The sequence below is a fragment of the Gymnoscopelus braueri genome (genome assembly GCF_963280865.1).
Source record: "Gymnoscopelus braueri genome assembly, chromosome: 11".
Lineage (NCBI taxonomy): Eukaryota > Metazoa > Chordata > Actinopteri > Myctophiformes > Myctophidae > Gymnoscopelus > Gymnoscopelus braueri.
In genome coordinates, this window is record NC_137613.1 from 15,020,694 (window position 1) to 15,040,679 (window position 19,986).

General features: G+C 43.3%; 1 protein-coding gene across 2 annotated transcripts in view; it reads left to right on the forward strand.

The window, feature by feature from the left end:
* The first annotated feature begins 15,100 nt into the window (after window positions 1-15,100).
* Window positions 15,101-19,986, forward strand: part of rapgef5a (Rap guanine nucleotide exchange factor (GEF) 5a) — an 81,589-nt gene continuing 76,703 nt past the window's right edge. For both annotated transcript variants that reach the window (XM_080443029.1, XM_080443030.1), the window contains exon 1: window positions 15,101-15,439. In XM_080443029.1, coding sequence (XP_080299155.1) covers window positions 15,257-15,439 — 183 coding nt within the window. In that variant the 5' untranslated portion in view covers window positions 15,101-15,256. The remainder of the gene's footprint in view (window positions 15,440-19,986) is intronic.

The following is a 19,986-nucleotide window of genomic DNA, read 5'->3' on the forward strand; positions in this document are numbered from 1 at the left end:
CTTATAGTTTGACGTCTCATTCTCTCTTTTGCAACACCACCTTCCTTCTTTCAGCGGGCTGAGGAGGAGATGACGTAATTATTGCCACTTGAGAAGATTAGATGCACTACACTTGGGACACAAAAGTAATTTGACGTCACGCGGTCCCCTTTTAGTGAGTTATGCAGAGAGTTCGACGTGACAGGCTTGGTCTATCTGTATGTGTATCTACATGTGTGGAAAGAGAGAGAGAGAGATGCATATCACGCTGGGTCTTTCATGACTGTGTGCGCTTGGATCTTGGGCCGGTGGTCGCGCCAGGACTATGGGTCTGTCCCTTCCATGTGCTTTCTAGTTTCTCTTTATGTATGGTTATGGTCAACACTACCATGATTATTACAGTTTTTATGTAATTAATGTATAGGCTTACTGTGCTACTACATCCTACACATTTTTGTGTGTGAGCATTTGCTCCTATCACCCTTGTTACACAGTATGGAAAGAAAAGTAAAAAAAATAAAATAAGGAAATAAAATAGTTATATTCATCAAAAAAAAGGAAGCCCAACGGAAGAATAGTCAAAATAGTACAGCTTGTGTACGTTTTTTTTCCCGCACATCCTTTCCATGTTCTTTGAATTCTCACTTGTACTTTCTAAGAAAGACAGGCTAAACAGCAACTTCTTCTTCCTTTCATCAGTTCCTTTCATCATCAACTAGATGAAAAGATGTGCGTGTAGGCAAGAAAGGTTGCACTGCTGTCGCAAAGGTTGTACTGCTGTCACAGCATGCATGTCCCTTTAAAGTCTCTTATTCATGTCTTCTAGGACAGTGGTTCTCAAAAAAGTGGGGTCCGGGGACCCCCAGGGTCAAGTTAATATAGTATAAAAATCTGTTTTAACCCCTTTAAACCTACAGTACATACTGTATACTAGCTGTATATGTATCTGTATATGGCTAGCTGAATATAAGTTATACAATTGGGGTGGTTGTATTTAGTCTCCCTGCTCTTCTATTGAGACTTTTAGATCATGTCAAAGGTCATGTCTCACCTAGAAATCTGACACAAATTCTGACCTGATGGTCAAGATTTAATTTATCCCCTGAGCAAGCATTTAGCTCGATGGTAAAAAAAAAAGAAAAAGCACAGCACTTGCGCATGCTGGAAACCGGTTTCCAGAGTTACATAGTGCTGCTTTAACATAAATGCTGTATCATGGTATGAACAGCATAGCCTGAACTCTGCTGAACTCAATGCTGGCTGCATGCCCAGAGATACTTTTACAACATTCTCGTGGAACTGGCTCATATCCTGCCACCCCCCCTCTCAAACTTTCTCTGTCTCCCTCAGTAATCGCTGTTTCTCGGATAAGGACGGCCCCGCCAGCTCCGTGGTTCCAGCGAACTGCATGTGAGTAAGTGAGGGTGGGGGTAACGGTGAGTGTGCATGCACGTGGTAACAATAGCACTGTGGTTAACCCTGCCTGCAAAGGCCCTGCAAACGGAAGACAAGCCTGTGGAAGTCGCTTGCTCACCTGCTGTGCAGAACAACCACTTTTATCTCTGCCAGGAATGGCAGGGGTGGAGAGTATTGAACCTTAGATCAGTGGTTCTCAAAAATTTTCATGTCAAGGACCCCCAGTTTGACACTTATTAGCCCGCGGACCCCCATTTGAAAAGATATGCCAGCTAGGGAGTCCCATAAGAGAAGATTTTTACGGCTCTAGCAGTGATTCTCAACCATTTTAATTTCAAGGACCGCCAGTTTGACATGCATTAGGCTACGGACCCCTATTTAATGGCATTTCTATCTCTGGGACCCCAATTTATATTATAAAATCAATGTTAATTTAACTCTGAGAGTGTACAAATGGAACCAAATGGACCCGTTAGGGTGTACACTCTCAGAGTTACAGAGCCATAAGGGTCCATTTGGTTCCAAACTATCCATCATTTGGCTCGGTACCCCCTGGAACTCTCTCAAGGACCCCTGGGGCTCCCCGGACCCCACTTTGAGAACCAATGCCTTAGATCATAGACTAAATATTTCTATGAATTCTATTCTATGATCATGGTTACTAGATCAGTGGTTCTCAAACATTTTTGGCTCAGGTCACCCCTGTAAATAACCTTTTTCATCCACTGTGCCCTTGAATTACTTTGTTACTTTATTGCACCTTTGTCATATTAAGTGGACGTAAATATGTAAATCTTTCCCCCCAAAACACAGTATGTCACGAGGAAAATTGGAGAGAATATTTGTTTCCATTATTTAGGACAGACTGAACATTTTATACTTTTATAAAACGTAACTATTATACTTGGAGTTTAACCATTTAAATCCCAGCATTCCTATTGCATTCCTATATCCTAAGTGGTTCGCTGTAGGCTAACCACTTAGAGGGTCTAAGAGGTTAAACTGAAGTGACATTGTTGGTAAATTCCAAGTATTCTGAGGCACCCCTGGACTTGCGTCAAGGCACCTAGGGTGCCGCGGCAAATCGGTCATCAGTATGACATCAGTACTTGGCAGGTAGTCTGAAGCCAAGTGGAACTCCATATTTGGCCAAGATTTGGACAGGCCACTCGGCCTGTCTAAAGGTCCCGTCAGGGGAGCTCCAAACTTTATCTATATTTATCTTTATCTATGACTGTCTGACATTATAATAATATCCTGAAGTTTGCGAATGACTCAGTTACAGTCCGTCTCCTATACACAGCGATGAATCAGGTCTTAGAACTTTGGTTCAATCATCAATAACCATCTCACTTTTAAATGTAATACTGAAATGGTTTGTTGGAGTTGTCAAGACAACAACAACCTTTCTGCCTAAGGAAACAAATAAAGCTGAACTTGACTTGATGTGCATGTGCTGTATATGCATGTTTTCTGGGTCATGGTACCGCATTTCCGGTAACGCTTGCTCATAAGGGGTAAATTCATATACGTGATTAACACTTGATTAACACAATTCATGATGAACTAATGGATTAATTCATCATTAATTCATCATGAATTCTTTGTCTTCATCATCAATTGTCTTTATTACTTAACCAAAGTAATATATCATTAGTTAAGCATGTTATTCCACAGTTACTTAATACATGAATTCATATGTGACCATTATGGGCCACACGTGGTGTGTTTGTAGATCTGCTTTTATCGGTCAGTTCTATGCCCAGTATGAGTGGGATGAGACACGTGCAATTCTGTGCAATTCCATGCAATTCCATGCAATTCCACGCGGAGTACCGGGGTTCGAATCCCTGGCAATAAATGTGCTCCTGTCTACCGTGCAGTTCGGCAGTGTGCGAGCGTATTATTTTATTGCTGATGTGCACTTGTTTGCCTACCGACCTGCTCTTAAGCTTTTGCTCTGTGTGCGAAAGTTTTTCTCAACTAGGACCAGTTACAAATTGCAGACAGGTGCTCTTTTATGGTGGTTTTGAAGGATGGTAAGAAGTCACACTTTTCGTTTTCTGTTGGTAGGGCATTCCACATTTTGGTGGTATAGCAGTAGAACGAATGTAACCCCATGTTTGTGCCGAATCTGGGTTGAACGAGATCTGTGGAGCTCCCTCTGTTTGAGCTCCTTCCTCTCTAGTTTTGTCTGTCATCCCGATGAGGACAGATACTGAAACTGTAGAGCTGTGTGTGTGTGTGTGTGTGTGTGTGTGTGTGTGTGTGTGTGTGTGTGTGTGTGTGTGTGTGTCTGTGTGTGTGTGTGTGTGTGTGTGTGTGTGTGTGTGTGTGTGTGTGTGTGTGTGTGTGTGTGTGTGTGTGTGTGTGTGTGTGTGTGTGTGTGTGTGTGTGTGTGTGTGTGTGTGTGTGTGTGTGTGTGTCTGTCTGCTTGTCTCTGATTCCTGCTGAAATTGAAAGTGAGTGTGTCAGCATTTGTTTGCATTCCATCCTGTCTAAGCTTTTCTATGAATACAGACTCTTCTGTCATGCTTATATTACAGTGTATAATGATCTGAATTACAATGTTTTATAGTTTTTTACTGCCGCTCTTGAAGGGCTCTCTTCAGTCTTCACAAAGCTAGACAATCTTTGATTCTCTTCTGATGATGTGTTGCACCTTCCATCAGTGTTGCGGTTCTATTGACCACTGTCACCAAATGATATAGCCTATATACTACATATTTTTTTGTTTGCTTTATTTTTTGTTTATTTATTTATTCGACTATTAAGAAAAGATAACGTCCACGAGTGCCCATTCTCTGTTTCCAAGCAAGTGGCTGAGGTAAAGGAAGTGAGTAATGGAAAGTTCAAAGCATGTGCCTAGAGTAAAGAATTCTATTCTTAGTGATTCTTTACATTACATTCTGGGGAACTTCACAAGGGGAACCATAATTATCATTCATAATGCTGTGTTTATGCCCAGAGGAGGACTACATTTAGATGTGCTGAGTCACCTATAATCGGTCATTCATAAAAACTGTTTCTTGTAAGAATATGCTACTTAAAGGGATATTTCACTTTCAAACATGTTTGGGGTTATTTTAAGATCTACTCTGGCTTTTGTGAGCACCCCAGACAGTTTTTAAGTTGCTTGATTCCGTATTTTGATATTTGATATTCATTTTATTAGACATGCCCCTTTCTTATACAGACCCATTGTAACTTCAAACTCCATTTTAACCATGTTAGATTCATTGAAAACACCCGCTGTTGGTTCTGGTGACTGATGTTGTCCTTCTAATACGTGTGGGGCCTGTGTTTTTTCAATAACTTTTTTCATTTTTTTCATTATTTATTTTTAGAAGGCAAATATCAGTCAGCAGAACCAAGGACGGGTGTTTTCAATTGATCTAACATGGTTAAAATTGAGTTTGAAGTTGCAATGGGTTTATATAGGAAGGGGGCGTGTCTGATAAATTGAATATCAAATAGATCAAATCTAAATACTGAATTAAGCAACTTAAAAACTGTCTGGGATACCCACAAAAGCCAAGATCCAATAAAACAATAAAACAAGAGCTCGTACAACTAGTTAACAACAAGTGGGCAAGGCGAAGAGGAAGGGCAGTGTTTCCTGAAGAGGTGGGTTTTCAGCCTGCGGCGAAAGATGGGCAGTGACTCTGCTGTCCTGACATCAGTGGGGAGTTCATTCCACCACTGTGGGGCCAGAACAGAAAAAAGCTGTGACCGTGTAGATCGGCCAGAAGGACCACTGAGCGACGAGGCAACCAGTCGCCCCGAAGTGGCAGACCAAAGTGGTCGGGCAGGGGTGTAGAGAACGGAGAAGGATAGTTGTGTGGGAGAACTTGGGGCGGGCGGTTGAACACCAGACGAGCCGCAGCTTTCTGAACAAGCTCCAGAGGTGTGAGGCACCAGCAAGGAGGGAGTTGCAGTAGTCCAGGCGGGAGATGACAAGAGCCTGGATGAGAACCAGGTGCTCAGAGCAGAGTGGATGGGACCGGGTCCAGGGAGAATGTGGTGGGGCGACTAGATGTAACAAGGAGAAGGACCTCGGTAGGGGAGAGGGGAGAAAAGTGGGATAGTGGGGGGGGGGGGGGTAGTAGATGGAGGAGCCATCCTGAGCCACTGCCTGAGCCACTACCTGTCACGGTGCAGGCCTTCGGCCCCGCCCCCCTCCTCCTCTCTGACTCTTGTGCCTTGAGTGTGAGCCCTGAACCCGCAGCACGCCCGGCTGCAGGCCCTTTGGGCTGATTACCTGGGTTCCTATACACGAATCCACGAGCGCTGCCCTGGGCGCAGCCATTGCTGCGGTCTCAACGCTCCGCGGAGGCGCGGACGCGACACCGCAGCAATGGACGCCTACAGGCAGCTACAGGCAGCGCGCCTGTGGATTCGTCAGGGCAGCGCTCCGTGGATTCGTGTATACAATGACTCTCAGCCGGTGTTTTTGTGTGTTAAGATAGATCTGTGTCACGACTAGACATGGCCTGTTCGTGCCCTATTTTTCCCTGTCGTGATCTTCCTGTGTTTATTCCCTCCTGCGTGAGTTTGCCTTTGTATTGCCTTTATTTATCAGTAAAGTACCTGTTTCCGTCCATCTTCCTGTGTCGTGCTCTGCATTTGGGTCCAGCCCCCCCTCCACCCGTGTGGGAATCGTGACACAAGGACACCAATCTTCCGTGTCCCAAGCGGACGTTCTTCCTCCTGAGCCACTGCCATCCCACTAAAATAGGGTTTAAGTGGTTAAACATGATGAAGGCATTTACCATACTATGCTCATTTCAGGGAAATGTTATTTCTTTTGGCAAGTTATATTTGGCTATTGTTAACCTCAAAATCGGGGAACTTCAGTTCTGTATTTTTTGTGCCAGTAACACCGTCTAGGTCCAGGCGTTATCCCGGATGATGGGGGTTATTTTCACAAATGGTTGAATTGACAAAGATTTCCGATATTGAAAAGTGGCTTTTTACATTCCTCAATTTTAAAATGAAAAGTAGTTTCCAGAAATTCCCCAACATTTCACATACAAAAGGGAACATGTCACTTAATGTATAACGTAACGGGTCAACAGATACTGTAAGGGACAACTTCAGATATTTACATGCTAGTCCCTATTTAGACAACAACGTTCTTTAAAATAATTATATGGAAATGATATGTAAACTGAGAAATGTTCTCCATAACTATATTTAATACTTGAGATTAGCTTTTTTGAGACTTATAGCAAAAGTAGCAGATCTACAACAACAACAAAACCCGTCGCTTCGCACCGCGTTTCGAGCTTTTGTGTGACGCTGTAGTATGATCAAGTAGGGCATTAATTTACAAAAAAACACAAAAAGTTAAAATTTGGAGATAAGAGGTTTCTACCTGACAGCAACGATATAATATTGTCCAATAAAGGTAAATGTCTCACATTCAAAACCAGCTATATTGGCACTGCTCAGGGAGCCTCTCTACTTTTAGCTGTGAAATTTAGATGTACCAGTGTATTGATATTGATAGTATATTTGTATTATTAGTTCTACAGAGCTTGGGTGAGTTTGTCAGGGTGGATGTCTTCCACTCCTGACATCACAGAACATTATTTATTGGACATTTTCTGAATGTTGGGGGTGGGGCCATGTCATGATTTCATGTATATTATGTATATAACATACATATTTATTGTTTATGAGAATGCTGAATTATAACATACATATTTTTTTCTAATTATTTCCAGCATTTAGAATTAGGCCTATGCTGTATGTTACCCTGTCGTGTAAATCAGTGGTTATCAAACTTTTTCGTGTCAAGGCCAAGGACCCCCAAAATGATATGTATTTGACTGCAGACCCCCATCGTGCCAGGGTCCCCAAGAATAGAAGATTTGTGTTGAAAATGCTATTTTTTTCACAATAATTCCAAAAATAGCAGTGTTTAAATGATCGTGACGCTGTATTAACACATTTAGGTGAGGACCCCCAGGAAACCCCCCCCCCCCCCCCATGACCCAACTTTGAGAACCACTGGGCACTGGTGTAAATAAAAGCACAACTGCTGCACCCTATGGGGGTGAATAGGGCAACTGCTTATAGAGCCTCACAGTAACAAATGTGTGAGTTTTATTTATTCTACCCTTGAAGAAAATCATCAGTGTGTAAACGTTCTTATTGGATTACATGGAAGTGATCATAACGTCAATCAAAAGCACGTACTAATTAGTTGTTATGGCAACCCATTTTCAGAGTAAAGTGAAATAATTATTGTGTGTGTGTGTGTGTGTGTGTGTGTGTGTGTGTGTGTGTGTGTGTGTGTGTGTGTGTGTGTGTGTGTGTGTGTGTGTGTGTGTGTGTGTGTGTGTGTGTGTGTGTGTGTGCGCGCGTTGAGCTGTGTATTTTCTGTGTACTCTGCTCTATGTCTCAGAAACTGTAGCTATACTATATTAGCATGGGAACATTCCAGAAGGAGAAAGGCTGCAGTTTCCTTTTTGTTTAAATCCCCATTGATAATGTCAGCGGCAGGTACATTTCAGAGTAGACAGAAACGCTACCATCTTATTGTTACACAAGCTCATACTAAGAATAGGAACCAGGGGTCATCACCATACGGTGGCTTGTGATGGACATTTTAGTCAAACATTAGCCTACTTTTACCACAGACATGCAAAATGAGCAGTCAATTAATATCACCAGAAACACATAAGCCTACACCTAGACCTAAAAGAATCGCTACTAGTGGACTCCTAATGTGCCACAGTTTTATGTTAGTATTTCTGCATTAATCAAATCAGTGTCATACCTATGTAGAAAACCTGGCTGGAGACTGACATGTCAGACAATGTGTACTGGCTGTATGCAGGCATCAATGCTGCATGGTCCAAGTCTATTCACTGTATACTGGCTGCATACAGGCATCAATGGTTACATGTCAATGTTTAGTTTTTCAATCATTGGGCCTTATCAGTAGTCAGTCCTTTCTTTGCACACTACATTAAATTATAATTAGGAACAGGTGTTACTAAGATGGGGTGTAGGTGCTCACAGATTTTGACTTTGTATGCTCAGGTGAACATGCTACCCCTACAACATAATGTAGTTTGTTGAAATAGTTTATTTTTATTTTTTTAACCCAAAAGGACTGTTTGTATACAGGTTACAGGATCAGAATCTGTTAATGCTTGTGATCCTTCTCCAATGTCACGTTTTGTTTGCAATCCATACACAAGATGTATTGTATATAGGCCTGGCCTACACAAGAAAGGAAAGAAGCAGTGGACCATCAGCACTCAAATCAAACCTGTAAATCACCATAACCACCACTAGATGGCGAACTAGCATTTTTTATTTATTATATATATTTTTTACAGCTGATACATTCACTCCATTCCAGAAACGATGTGTGTGTGTGTGTGTGTGTGTGTGTGTGTGTGTGTGTGTGTGTGTGTGTGTGTGTGTGTGTGTGTGTGTGTGTGTGTGTGTGTGTGTGTGTGTGTGTGTGTGTGTGTGTGTTTGATCAATTACTGCAAATATGTTTTCACACTCCCATTCAGCATCTCGTAAATAGTGTTTGTTCAGTAACAGGGGTCTCCCCGTCTCTCCACCTCTTTAATAAACATAAATAGCATTTTCAGGTGGGTGGCAAATATTCAGCCAATCATGGAGAAAGTACACATTTATCAGCTTCAATTGTGTAGTGTTCCAGTTACAATTTTGTCTGCTCATTTCTTTGTGTCATCACTTCCAATTTCACTTGTTTATCCTGTTTCCTGTGTGAGTTCTCTCTCCTGATTGGATCAAATTGGCATAATAGATTACAAGTAAGACGCGCGAAGCGGGATGCGAACGCCAACAAAATTAAATGATAATGAAAAGAAATCATCTAAAAAAAACAATAAAAAAATATATAAAACATTTTAAAAAAAATCTGCGTTAAAAGGAGCATCTTAGAAAAATACAAATTCACAAAAAAAAAACTTTGAATGTTTTTGAACAATTCAACAAAGTGTTTGAAGTGGCTGTTTCACCCACTTCCAGGGGGCGGAGCCAAAATCCGAGCCCGAAGCTCGTAGACCCCCACTTAGGGGGGGTAGAAAAAGTTTCGGAGTGATTCGGGCACTTTTCATTTAACATGGGGTTTCAATGGGGAGTGTTTAGGAACCTTCTCCGGGGCGTGGCTTCCGGGGGAAGGGGCGGGCACCTTGACAGGTGTGTTCAGTTTTCAAAGGCCTTTCATTTGATGTATGGTACGTCTATATTGGACATTTACTTGGCTGCACACAGGGCTGAGGCAGTGCACGCACACAGAGACACACACGGAGACACACACAACCCGAGCACGGTTACATAGTAAGCTCCACTTGGTCGTAAACACAATAATACATGTGATGTCATCAACAAAATGTACCAAAAACTAAACTAAACAAAACAAAAGCAAACATGGGACCTGTATGAATACATCATGTATATCTAGTGTTTGTGAACTGCTGAGAGGCAGGGCAGTCGCATAAGGGTGTATACGGTCGGGCAGAAACATCTCCATATTGTAGCTTTTTGTGTTTTTTTTTTTTTGTAAATTAACGTCCTACTTGATCATACTACAGCCTCACACAAAAGTATCAAACGTAGCAGATCCACAAGCTCAAAACACAGTTTTTAGCTTGTAGATCTGCTACATTTGACACTTTGAATCCTGAAAAGTAACAGTTTTGGACATATGAGGTTTCCACCCCACACGGCGACGATAAGGTTGTTTCAATTTGTTCACATGAAGCGGCCCCAGCTTCATACTTCTCTCTATTCCATCATACACGACCTTCTCTGTCACATTGAGTTTGACTTATAGACACCGATTCATCTTCATACGATAGGCGCCTCTCTATTCATCCCTTTTGACATGCTGTTCAGCTCCATAGTCTGTCTGTCTTTTCTCCTATCTTTTCATCACCCCCCCCCCCCCCCCACACACACACACACCCACCCCGCCGCCCCACTGCACTCATTTCTGCCCTCCCCCCATCTCCTCGTCCTCTGCGCGCTCTTCTTCTCATCTCCTCTCCTTTATATGTCTCCCACTGTCTCTTCCCACCTTGTTCTTCTTCTCGGCCCCTGGTCTGTCTGGCCTTTCTTGCCTCCTCCTCTTCCCATATACAATATGGGGCGCTCCCGTTTCTTTGGTTTTTGTGTTTTTAACTTATTTTTCATGGACAGGCCAATGTGAGTCCCAGAGAAGAGGAATCGTGTCTCCGCTCCATCCGCCACGGGCACTCTTCAATATTTAATCAAGAGCACGTTTGTTTGAAGAGCTCCAAACATGTGTGTGAGTGAGTGAGTGTGAGTGATAAGAAGACATGACTCTGTGTGTGTGTGTGTGTGTGTGTGTGTGTGTGTGTGTGTGTGTGTGTGTGTGTGTGTGTGTGTGTGTGTGTGTGTGTGTGTGTGTGTGTGTGTGTGTGTGTGTGTGTGTGTGTGTGTGTGTGTGTGTGTGTGTGTGTGTGCGTGCGTGCGTGCATGTATGTGTGCGTGCGTTGCTGTGTGTGGTGAAGTATTCCATCTTATGGGATGAAAGGTTTTCTCTAACCCAAGTGGTTATTCCCTCTCTCCTTTTCTCCCTCCATCTCTCCCCCCCCCCCCCCCACACACACACACACACACTTCTCCATGTGTTTCTTTGCTCCTCCCCTTCTATAAACCATTCCTCTGCTTCCGTCTTGCCTCACTATGCAAGTATACAGTTTTGATCTTGCTGTGTGTATGTGTGAGAGAAAATGCATTGTGTATAACGTGCACAACATGCATGTGTGCACTTACATGTGTGTATGCGATGCATACGGTATATGTTTGTACATGTGAGAGCGTGTTTTCTGTTTGTGTATGCATGTGGGTGCACATTAAAATGATATGAGAGTGTAGAAATGTGTGTGTGCATGCATGTATGGAGATGTGTGTATGTATGTACTGTGTCTGTGTGTGTGTGTGTGTGTCTCCTCTCTAGGGACCTCAGAGTAGTGTTTCATCATGCTCCAGACTAGACAGTAGAAGGCCTCTGGTTCTCTCCTTCTGCCTCCTCAGCAAGTTTCTCTTTGTTGCCGCTGAAAAATGAATCGCTGTGTTTCATATGTTTCAAGGGATATCCCCCCTTGTGCTCTCACAGTTTTACACAGAAGGCTGCATGCGTGTGTGCATCTGAAAGAAAATGTCATTGCTTTGCTTCTAAATTAAAAATGTCCACCTATAGTAGTCAGCGATTCAATGAGCAAGAAAAGACAAAACAATTGACTGTTGCCAATTTGCATGATCTCATGGGCACACATTATGCCTTATTTATTTTTAGTCGTTCAGCATGTTGCACACCGAAAATAGCATATCTACAAGCACGCTGTGACAAGGTGTGAGCTTGTAATCCACCACTTTTGTCCAAAATGCCATTTCTCAAAAACTACTGGTTAGTGCCACGCTATGAGCTTGTAGATCTGCTATTTTTGAAAAATTGTGAACATTTCTGCAAATCTTTGAATATATATATTTTTAAAGCGAACATTTGTAACTCAAATCTTTGCTTCTGGGGGTCCCTGGAACAAAATATTTTGAGATGGGGGTCCGCTGCCAAATACATATGATTTTGGGGGGTCCTTGACATGAAAAGGTTTGAGAACCACTGCCATAGAGCACTCACTCTGTCTGGTGGAGACAGAAAACACCTGGACTGCGACATGCATGAGTGAATCATCACTCTTTTGAGTTGTGATGATGAACGTCAGTGGAATGGGGTCGAGGCTCTAAACCTCAGAGTGGAAACAGTGCAACGGTGGCATGTCATTACTTACTTCTTTTACTGGTGGAACCACCTGGTTTCGACCCCAGGTCTGGGGGAAATCCCCCCTGGCCAATGGAAGTATTAGGCTTCTTTAGGCTTAGATACTGTCCTACATCTTTTTCTGCGATGTCATGGCAGGGAGAGACACGGTTATTTCACTCTCTCTATAGAGCACTCACTCTGTCTGATGGACACAGAAAACACCTGGACTGCGACATGCATGAGTGAATCATCACTCTTTTAAGTTGAATGAATCTCAACGGAATGGGGTTGAACCACCTGGTTTCGACCCCAGGTCTAGGGGAACCCCCCCCCCCCCCCCCCCCGGCCAATGGAGATTTTAGGCTTCTTTAGGCTTTAAGCAGGGCTACTATTCTACATTCACCCTCCTTTAACCTCCAACCATCCGAAAAAACTGAATCATGGATTGGCCCTTCCAATCTGACTGATTCCCATCAGTCCAAGTCCTTCCTCCCTGATCTTCCCAGACACATTCACGGCAACACAATATCATAGTGAACTTTCTGTCTATGTCTCAAATGATTGTGATTGAGATTGTTGATGTTCTTTACAAACTGTGAAACCCAACGTCCAAAAGACAGCGAGAGAGAGAAAAGGAAACAGGAAAGCCGGACTCATTATATTGTGTAAAGAGTTGAGAAGTAATGGTACAGAGTTACTCACAAATTGTACTTTGGGGATGAACTTCTGTGTGAGTGCATATTTCTGTAACATCACAAATGGACAGTTCTTGCTGTATGTGAAATGTCTTTGAGAAAAGTTTTGTTTTTGTGCGTGTTTGCTATAATTGTATAATATTGTGAGCAAAACAAGAGATGTGAGTTTTTGTTTGTCTTTGTAGTGTATAGTAGTAGTCAGCCTGTGTCTGCTGGCCCAGTAGCACTGGCAGCATCCACCATGTCAGTATAATCCAAGTCCCAAACAGGGCCCAATTATCCCAGATTACCAAGCCCTGACCGGTGAGCAGACTCGACATCTCATTTACAAAATGCAACAAACTGCACTCTAGCTGAGCCCCTCTTAGTTTTACGGTAAAACTAAGACTGACATGGTAAAACTTTTACCATACCATGTCAGTCTTAGATCTACAGCAACCTAAAAAAGTGGCCTTTTTCATGTGGAATTCTCTTATCAGTCGGTTGCTCTGAATCTGAAAATCTGAATCAATCAATCAATGAATCAATAGAATTTCCCCCCACTTTCAAACCTTACATTTCCCCATACCTCCCACATTATTCCATATACATATATTATGCAGAAATGAATCTCTTGGAAAGGTACATGTATGTAGCTTGAGGAACTGTTCAATGGAGTTCAATGGACAGGTGGCAGTGGCGCGAGGTTTTCAGCTATTTCAATGGTGTGACTTCACGTTCTCCTTCATTATACAAATCTTTTGTTTTCTTGATTGACTGTTGCATTAATTGCAATTAATTGTTAGTTGCAATAAAACTGTAGTGTTTCCTTCTCACTGTAGTGCAGCCAAGTTGTACACTACTGACTACCAGTGTGTGGTCTATCACAGAAACTCTGGAGCGCAGAAGAAATTGCTTGACATTGACGTCTCTTTCTTCAAGACTGAATCATTTCTGCACAAAATCAATCACAGGTTTGAATGCCTTAAAATTGTCCAGATCAAAACATGCTTGTAGTTTATCACCTGGGGAGACTGGAAGTCTGTCTGCCTGTCAATTTTGGTTTTCAGACCGTGACCCACCAAAATAATCATATTTGAACTGAGGACCCACAACCCTGATAAGCACTTGTTATCGTAGGAATTGAGGCATAACATTTAATTTGACTCGTTCCACAGATAAATGTGAAAATAGCAGATCTACAAGCTTTGTTGCGACCCTATTTTCACAAATGTTGCCTCTTTCTAATATTATTTGACAATTTGGCCAAAGTTTTTATAGTAGTAGTCTATAGTTTGTTGATTACTTTTGTTGCAGTAATGGTCTTTTTCTTTTATTATTATTTACCATTTAATAATAATTAAATATAATAATGTAAAAGTGATAGAGACACCTTTTTGTTAGCCAAACTAAGCTAACACACACACACACACACACACACACACACACACACACACTAGGTAAGTACCCTTTTGTTTACCTATGGAAACCTGAGCCAGGTGAGGTGGTGACGTAGCACAATGATGAGCGCCTCTTCCCCCTCCCCCTCCCTCCCCCCAGCGGACCCATTGTTCTCAGGTTTGTCTCGGGGGGGAGTTATCACCAGGACAGTGTCGCCATTTGTTTGTTTGTCTTAAAGTTCTTCACCAGGGACAACATTAACAAACTGACGAAGCTTTCTGTTGCCAAGGTGTTTAGTTTTTTCACCTGCCGTCCGTCCCCTCCTTTTAGAGGTGGAAGTGATGCAATGTTTCTATGTGTGCACCTGTGACTGCACGCACAGTACCGAGGAGGAGGAGGTGTATCTATTCTAGCCTACAGCACGAGAGCGGCGTCGCGTGCTGCGGAATATACAAGCGAGTTCGGTCGTTAACGTCTCTCTCTCTCTCTCTCTCTCTCTCTCTCCCCCCCCTCTAACTAGATATCTCTCTCCCCCACTCTCTCTCTCCCTCTAACTAGATAGGCTATATGATATCTCTCCCACTCTCTCTCTAACTAGATATCTCTCTTTCTCCCTCTCTCTCACTTTCTCTCTCTCCCTCTAAAACTAGATATCTCTCTCTCTCCCACTGTCTCTCGCTCTCCCTCTATGTAGAATACCTCTCTCTCCCTTTCCGTGACCGTGTGTTGTTGCATGCAGATGCGGGAGTGCGTGTGCGTGGTGGAGGAGTGTGGGCGCGAGTCGGCGGGGAGGAGGTGGGGGGACGAAGGGGTCTGCTGCTGCTGGCGTACTACAGATACAGCGGCGTGATACACTGAACACACACACACACACACACACACACACACACACACACACACACACACCGGCCGGGGCTCGGACCGGAGGAGCTCGAGACAGAACCGAACCGAAGAGGAGGAGGACCCGGCGGACTAGACACGTACTGAGGAGGAGGACGTGGCCATGGAGGAGTGCTCCGCGGAGCAGCAGCAGCCCTCCTCCCAGGAGGACGGCTTGCTGTCGGGCTTGCGGTGGAACCGCAGCGCGGTGCGGGGGTCCGGGGACCAGCAGCAGGCGGTGATGAAGCACAAGATCCGGGACCTGCCGGGGCTGCTGAAGCACGGGCTGCACCTGCGGAAGAAGAGCGTGAGTCACATATATTATTAGAGATAAAAAAAATCTATCTTATCTGTCTGTCTATCTGGAACTGTCCGTGTTTTGGTGCTGCTACTGCCCCCCCAACACACACACACACACACACACACACACACCACACCACACCACACCACACCACACCACACCACACACACACACACACACAGCTTCAACACAATATGTGGGGAAAGCAGAGGGTGTTTTTGTACCCTAGTCACGATTCAGGTGTTTTGTTGGATTGGAATCGTGCTGGACAAGCATTAACCGTGGCATTGACAGAGGTGTGTGTGTGTGTGTGTGTGTGTGTGTGAGGGACGTGTTTATAATTCACCTCCTATGGCCAGGTGGCTAACTGTAAAAGCATTAAGAGTGTGTGTGTGTGTGTGTGTGTGTGTGTGTGTGTGTGTGTGTGTCAGTGCCTTGTGGCAGTTTGTCGTGATGATGAGTGAACACACACACCTACACACACACCTGACTGCATACAGTACATACGGCGTCTGCTCCACTCACATGCAACGCTGGCTGCTGCAGCCAGGGGAGAAAGTGGCGCTGTTTTTGCTCAGACTCCTCAGAGAGAGATTACTATGGACACTACTGACTACTCTGTAATAGATGTCCGCTGAAGAATAGGCCTTCAGAAGGCTGTTCTTCTGACACAACGTTACTTTATGTCATGCGCAAATGACTACTTACTTACTAGTTTACATTAAAGGCATAGTAGCCTATGTAACTTTGTGATTCCATAACAAAACAATAAATGTATATATATATTTATTCGACCCATTTCACTCTATACCAGCAGTTATTATCAGCCACTGGAGTAGTGTGGTGGTGTTCACCCGCAGAAAGACATTGCCCTCGTGCTGTATTTTGTTCCCTGTCTACCAAAACAACCAGTGAAAACACTAATACAGGGAGAGGGCAGTGTGTTTCTGCAGGAGGTAAAACACCACCACACTACTCCTCCAGTGGCTAATAACTACAGTGCTGGTATAGAGGGAAAGGATTAGTAAAAAAAAGTTTTTTATTGTTTTATGTAAACACAGAGCAAAACTAGAAGGTCAGGTAGGTTATTGTGGCCTCCTGGTGGCGCTACAATAGGCTAATGTGAAAAGGGCGCCATTTCATCCTCTTGTCTTTCATGGCAATCGGACGCTGCGTTCATGATCTGAGATTTTTTTTTGTTGCAAAACTCAGCCTGCTGGTGGCGGCATAACAGGCCAATGTGAAAGGGTGGCATTTCTTCCTCGGCTTAGTGGGTATGTACGTACAAAGTTTCACGGCAATTGCACGCTGCGTTCATGATTTGAGGCATTTTGTTCAAAACGAGCCACTCGTGCAAACTTATATGGCAATCTTAGCCAATCAGGATGGAATATGAAAAATCGGACGGATCCGTCTTGATCACTTGACTAATAGAGATACTGTGTGTACCGATTTGCATGATGTTTGGACATAATCTGTAAGAGCAATATCAAAACATTTATTTTGCAAAAACCGACCTCCTGGTGGCGCTATAACAGACCGATCTGAAAAATCAGAGGTTCTGCTCTGACATCCAGGGAGTGTGCGTGCACAGTTTCGCTTTGATCGGGACAATGGTGCCGGAGATTAGCTGTTCACGGACGGACGGACAGACAGACGGGACAAAACATAGTCTCGGCCACGCCTTCGGCCTGGCGGAGACAATTATGCATACTATGCCTTTTAAGTTGAAATGCATAGTTATTACTATGTCACTAATGTTATACAGTACTGTGGTGGTTCTTAAACTTTTTGTCAAGGACCCCCAAATTAATATGTATTTGGCCACCGACCCCCATCTGAAATATTTTGTGGCAGGGATCCCCATACAAATTTGTGTTTAAAAATGTTTCAAGATTTTCAAATTGCAGATATAGGTATATAGGGTTAAAGGGTTAAACCGATTTTGATGCTATGTATTAAAACGATTTAGCATACTTCGGGGGGTAGGCATAATCGTTTTGCAAATGATGGAGAGGCATGTGATGTTTCTTTCTTTTTGGTTCGGATATAATAATATCGACTGAATGGCTAAATTACTGTGAAGAATCGAGGAGAGAGACAGAGGGGGCAGGAGAGGAGTTGTTGCACTTGTTTTCTTGACCTCTTCATCTCGGCTAGAACATTGTGTGTGTGTGTGTGTGTGTGTGTGTGTGTGTGTGTGTGTGTGTGTGTGTGTGTGACGAGGCGTAGGTAAGTAGTGTAAAGGTATGGCTGTTCTGTTCTGTGCAGACTGGTTGGCAGTTATCTATGCTTCGTCTGACACACACACACACACACACACACACACACACACACACACACACACACACACACACACACACACACACACACACACACACACACACACACACATTCCCCTTGAGGATGTTAACAGTTGGACTGCTGTGCCATGGGCTGTCTGCCCTGCACTGCAATAGTGAAATGTGGCAATCGTAAAAAATAGAATGGGGATTTTGAGCTGGAATGACCAGAACCACAACAACAACAACATACGCTGGCTTCCCTGCAAAGCTGCCGTGAATACTACTAGTGCACGTTAGTTTTAAACCTTTAAGACCTGAGGTCGAATCTACAAATCCCTTCTAAATCTGTGCCAAGGACCCCCAAAATTATATGTATTTGGCCGCGGACCCCCCCCCATCTGAAAATGTTTTGTGCCAGGGACTCCAGAACAAAAGATTTGTGTAAAAAAAAAAGAGAGCAAAATTATTCAACATTTTTCAAACACATTTCTTTTGAGAACCACTTTTCTAAATCTTAGATTTTTCTAAAAGACTTATGTTGCTCAATGACACAGATGCTTTCCCGGTTTTGATGGGTTATAATCCAAGGTCACACAACAGATGCTGCAATTCAAGCGTTGGACATTTTCTTATGCACATCACTCCCATTTGGAGTCGTTTGTCTGTTGGTTTTTCTCTCTCTTTCAAGTCCTGTAAAAAAAAGATTGAAAGTATTGTTAAGCAGTGCCCACTGCCCAGAGGCCACCAGTAAGTAACATAAACTCAGGTTGGATGTTGAAATCGCCAACAGAGAATGAGGAGAATAGAGCGGCCATCTGTCACCTTTTTTTTAGGCCTGGCTTTGCCTCCTATAGCTGCCACCCTTTCACCCATAGGAGAAGAATCCAGGTATCCATTTAAATCCGTGTCGTGACTTGTTCTGGCATTCAATTAATTGTCCATTATTATCTCCTCTTCTGCTGCTGCTGAAGGGAGGAGCAGGAAGATTGACTTAATCCGATGAAAACGGGAGTCGGGGATTTGCTGCAAGTAGGGTGGTCTTTAAAAAAAAAGCCTGAGCCCCCCCCCCCCGTCACTCTCCTCAAGACCTACAGTTTTGCAGGATGGATACCCAAAGGCTAACTGTGTGTTTCTGCATGTATCTACGCACATCTGTCCCCTCAAAAGTAGACCAGTCACAGCTCATGCTGCACCATGCTTGAATTAATGAATTTTATTTGTATAGCGCTTTTCCAAACATAGTTACAAAGTGCTTTACAGACATGTTAACCAACCCATTACGACCGAGAACGCATCTGTGTCATTTTAGATTTCTTTGGCTATTCAAAAATAGCAGACCTACAAGATTGGTGCCGCGCTACGAGCTGGCAGATCTGCTATTTTTGAGAAATAGTGAAAATGTTTGCAAATCTTTCAATATATATATTTTTAAGCATACATTTGTAGCTGGAATCCTTGCTTCTGGGGGTCCCTGCCAACAAAATATTTTGAAATGGGGGTCCACGGCCAAATACGTATAATTTTGGGGGTCCTTGACATGAAAATGTTTGAGAACCACTGATGATGCGACATTTTTTTCAAAAAACTGTTAGGATTTAGAAGACATTTTGGAGTATCGGCCTCAGGTCTTAATCGGTGAAAAACGGCAAACATCAGAAAGAGAAAAATAGAAATGAGAAAAAACCACAACATTAAAACAGCATTTTTAGTCAGCCCATAAAACAATCCTTAGGAAAAACACTTTACATACAGATGTGTTTTCCAAAGCCATTTAAAAGAGGACACTGACTCTGCTAGCCTAAGATCCATGGCAGCACAAAACAGAAATAAAAGAATAACATGTAAAATTGTTAATGGTTTGTGTCCCCCTATTAGTTGTTGGGGGCGGGGGGGGGGGTGGTATTGGCCAAGTAATTGGCACATACCTGGAATTTGTCCTTTGCATTTAACTCGTCCTAACTACGAGGAGCAGCGGACAGCTATTGAAGAGTACCCTGGAGTGAGGATTCAGTGTCCTGTCCTCCTCAAGGACACTAGGTCAAGAGGAGCCGGGGATTGCACTGGGAATATTCTGCCTCACAAAACGACCACTCTACCCCCTGAGGCACTGCCTCCCCCATTGGCTGGCAAATGAGCAAAGTAGGCAAAAGCAGGCACCCATTTATTGGCCGTGCTTTGGTATCGGATGCCATCGGTGTATCTGCAAACCAGGAAAGCAATCATCATAGCCAATCAGAATAGAATATAAAATAATCTGAATGTTCTAAT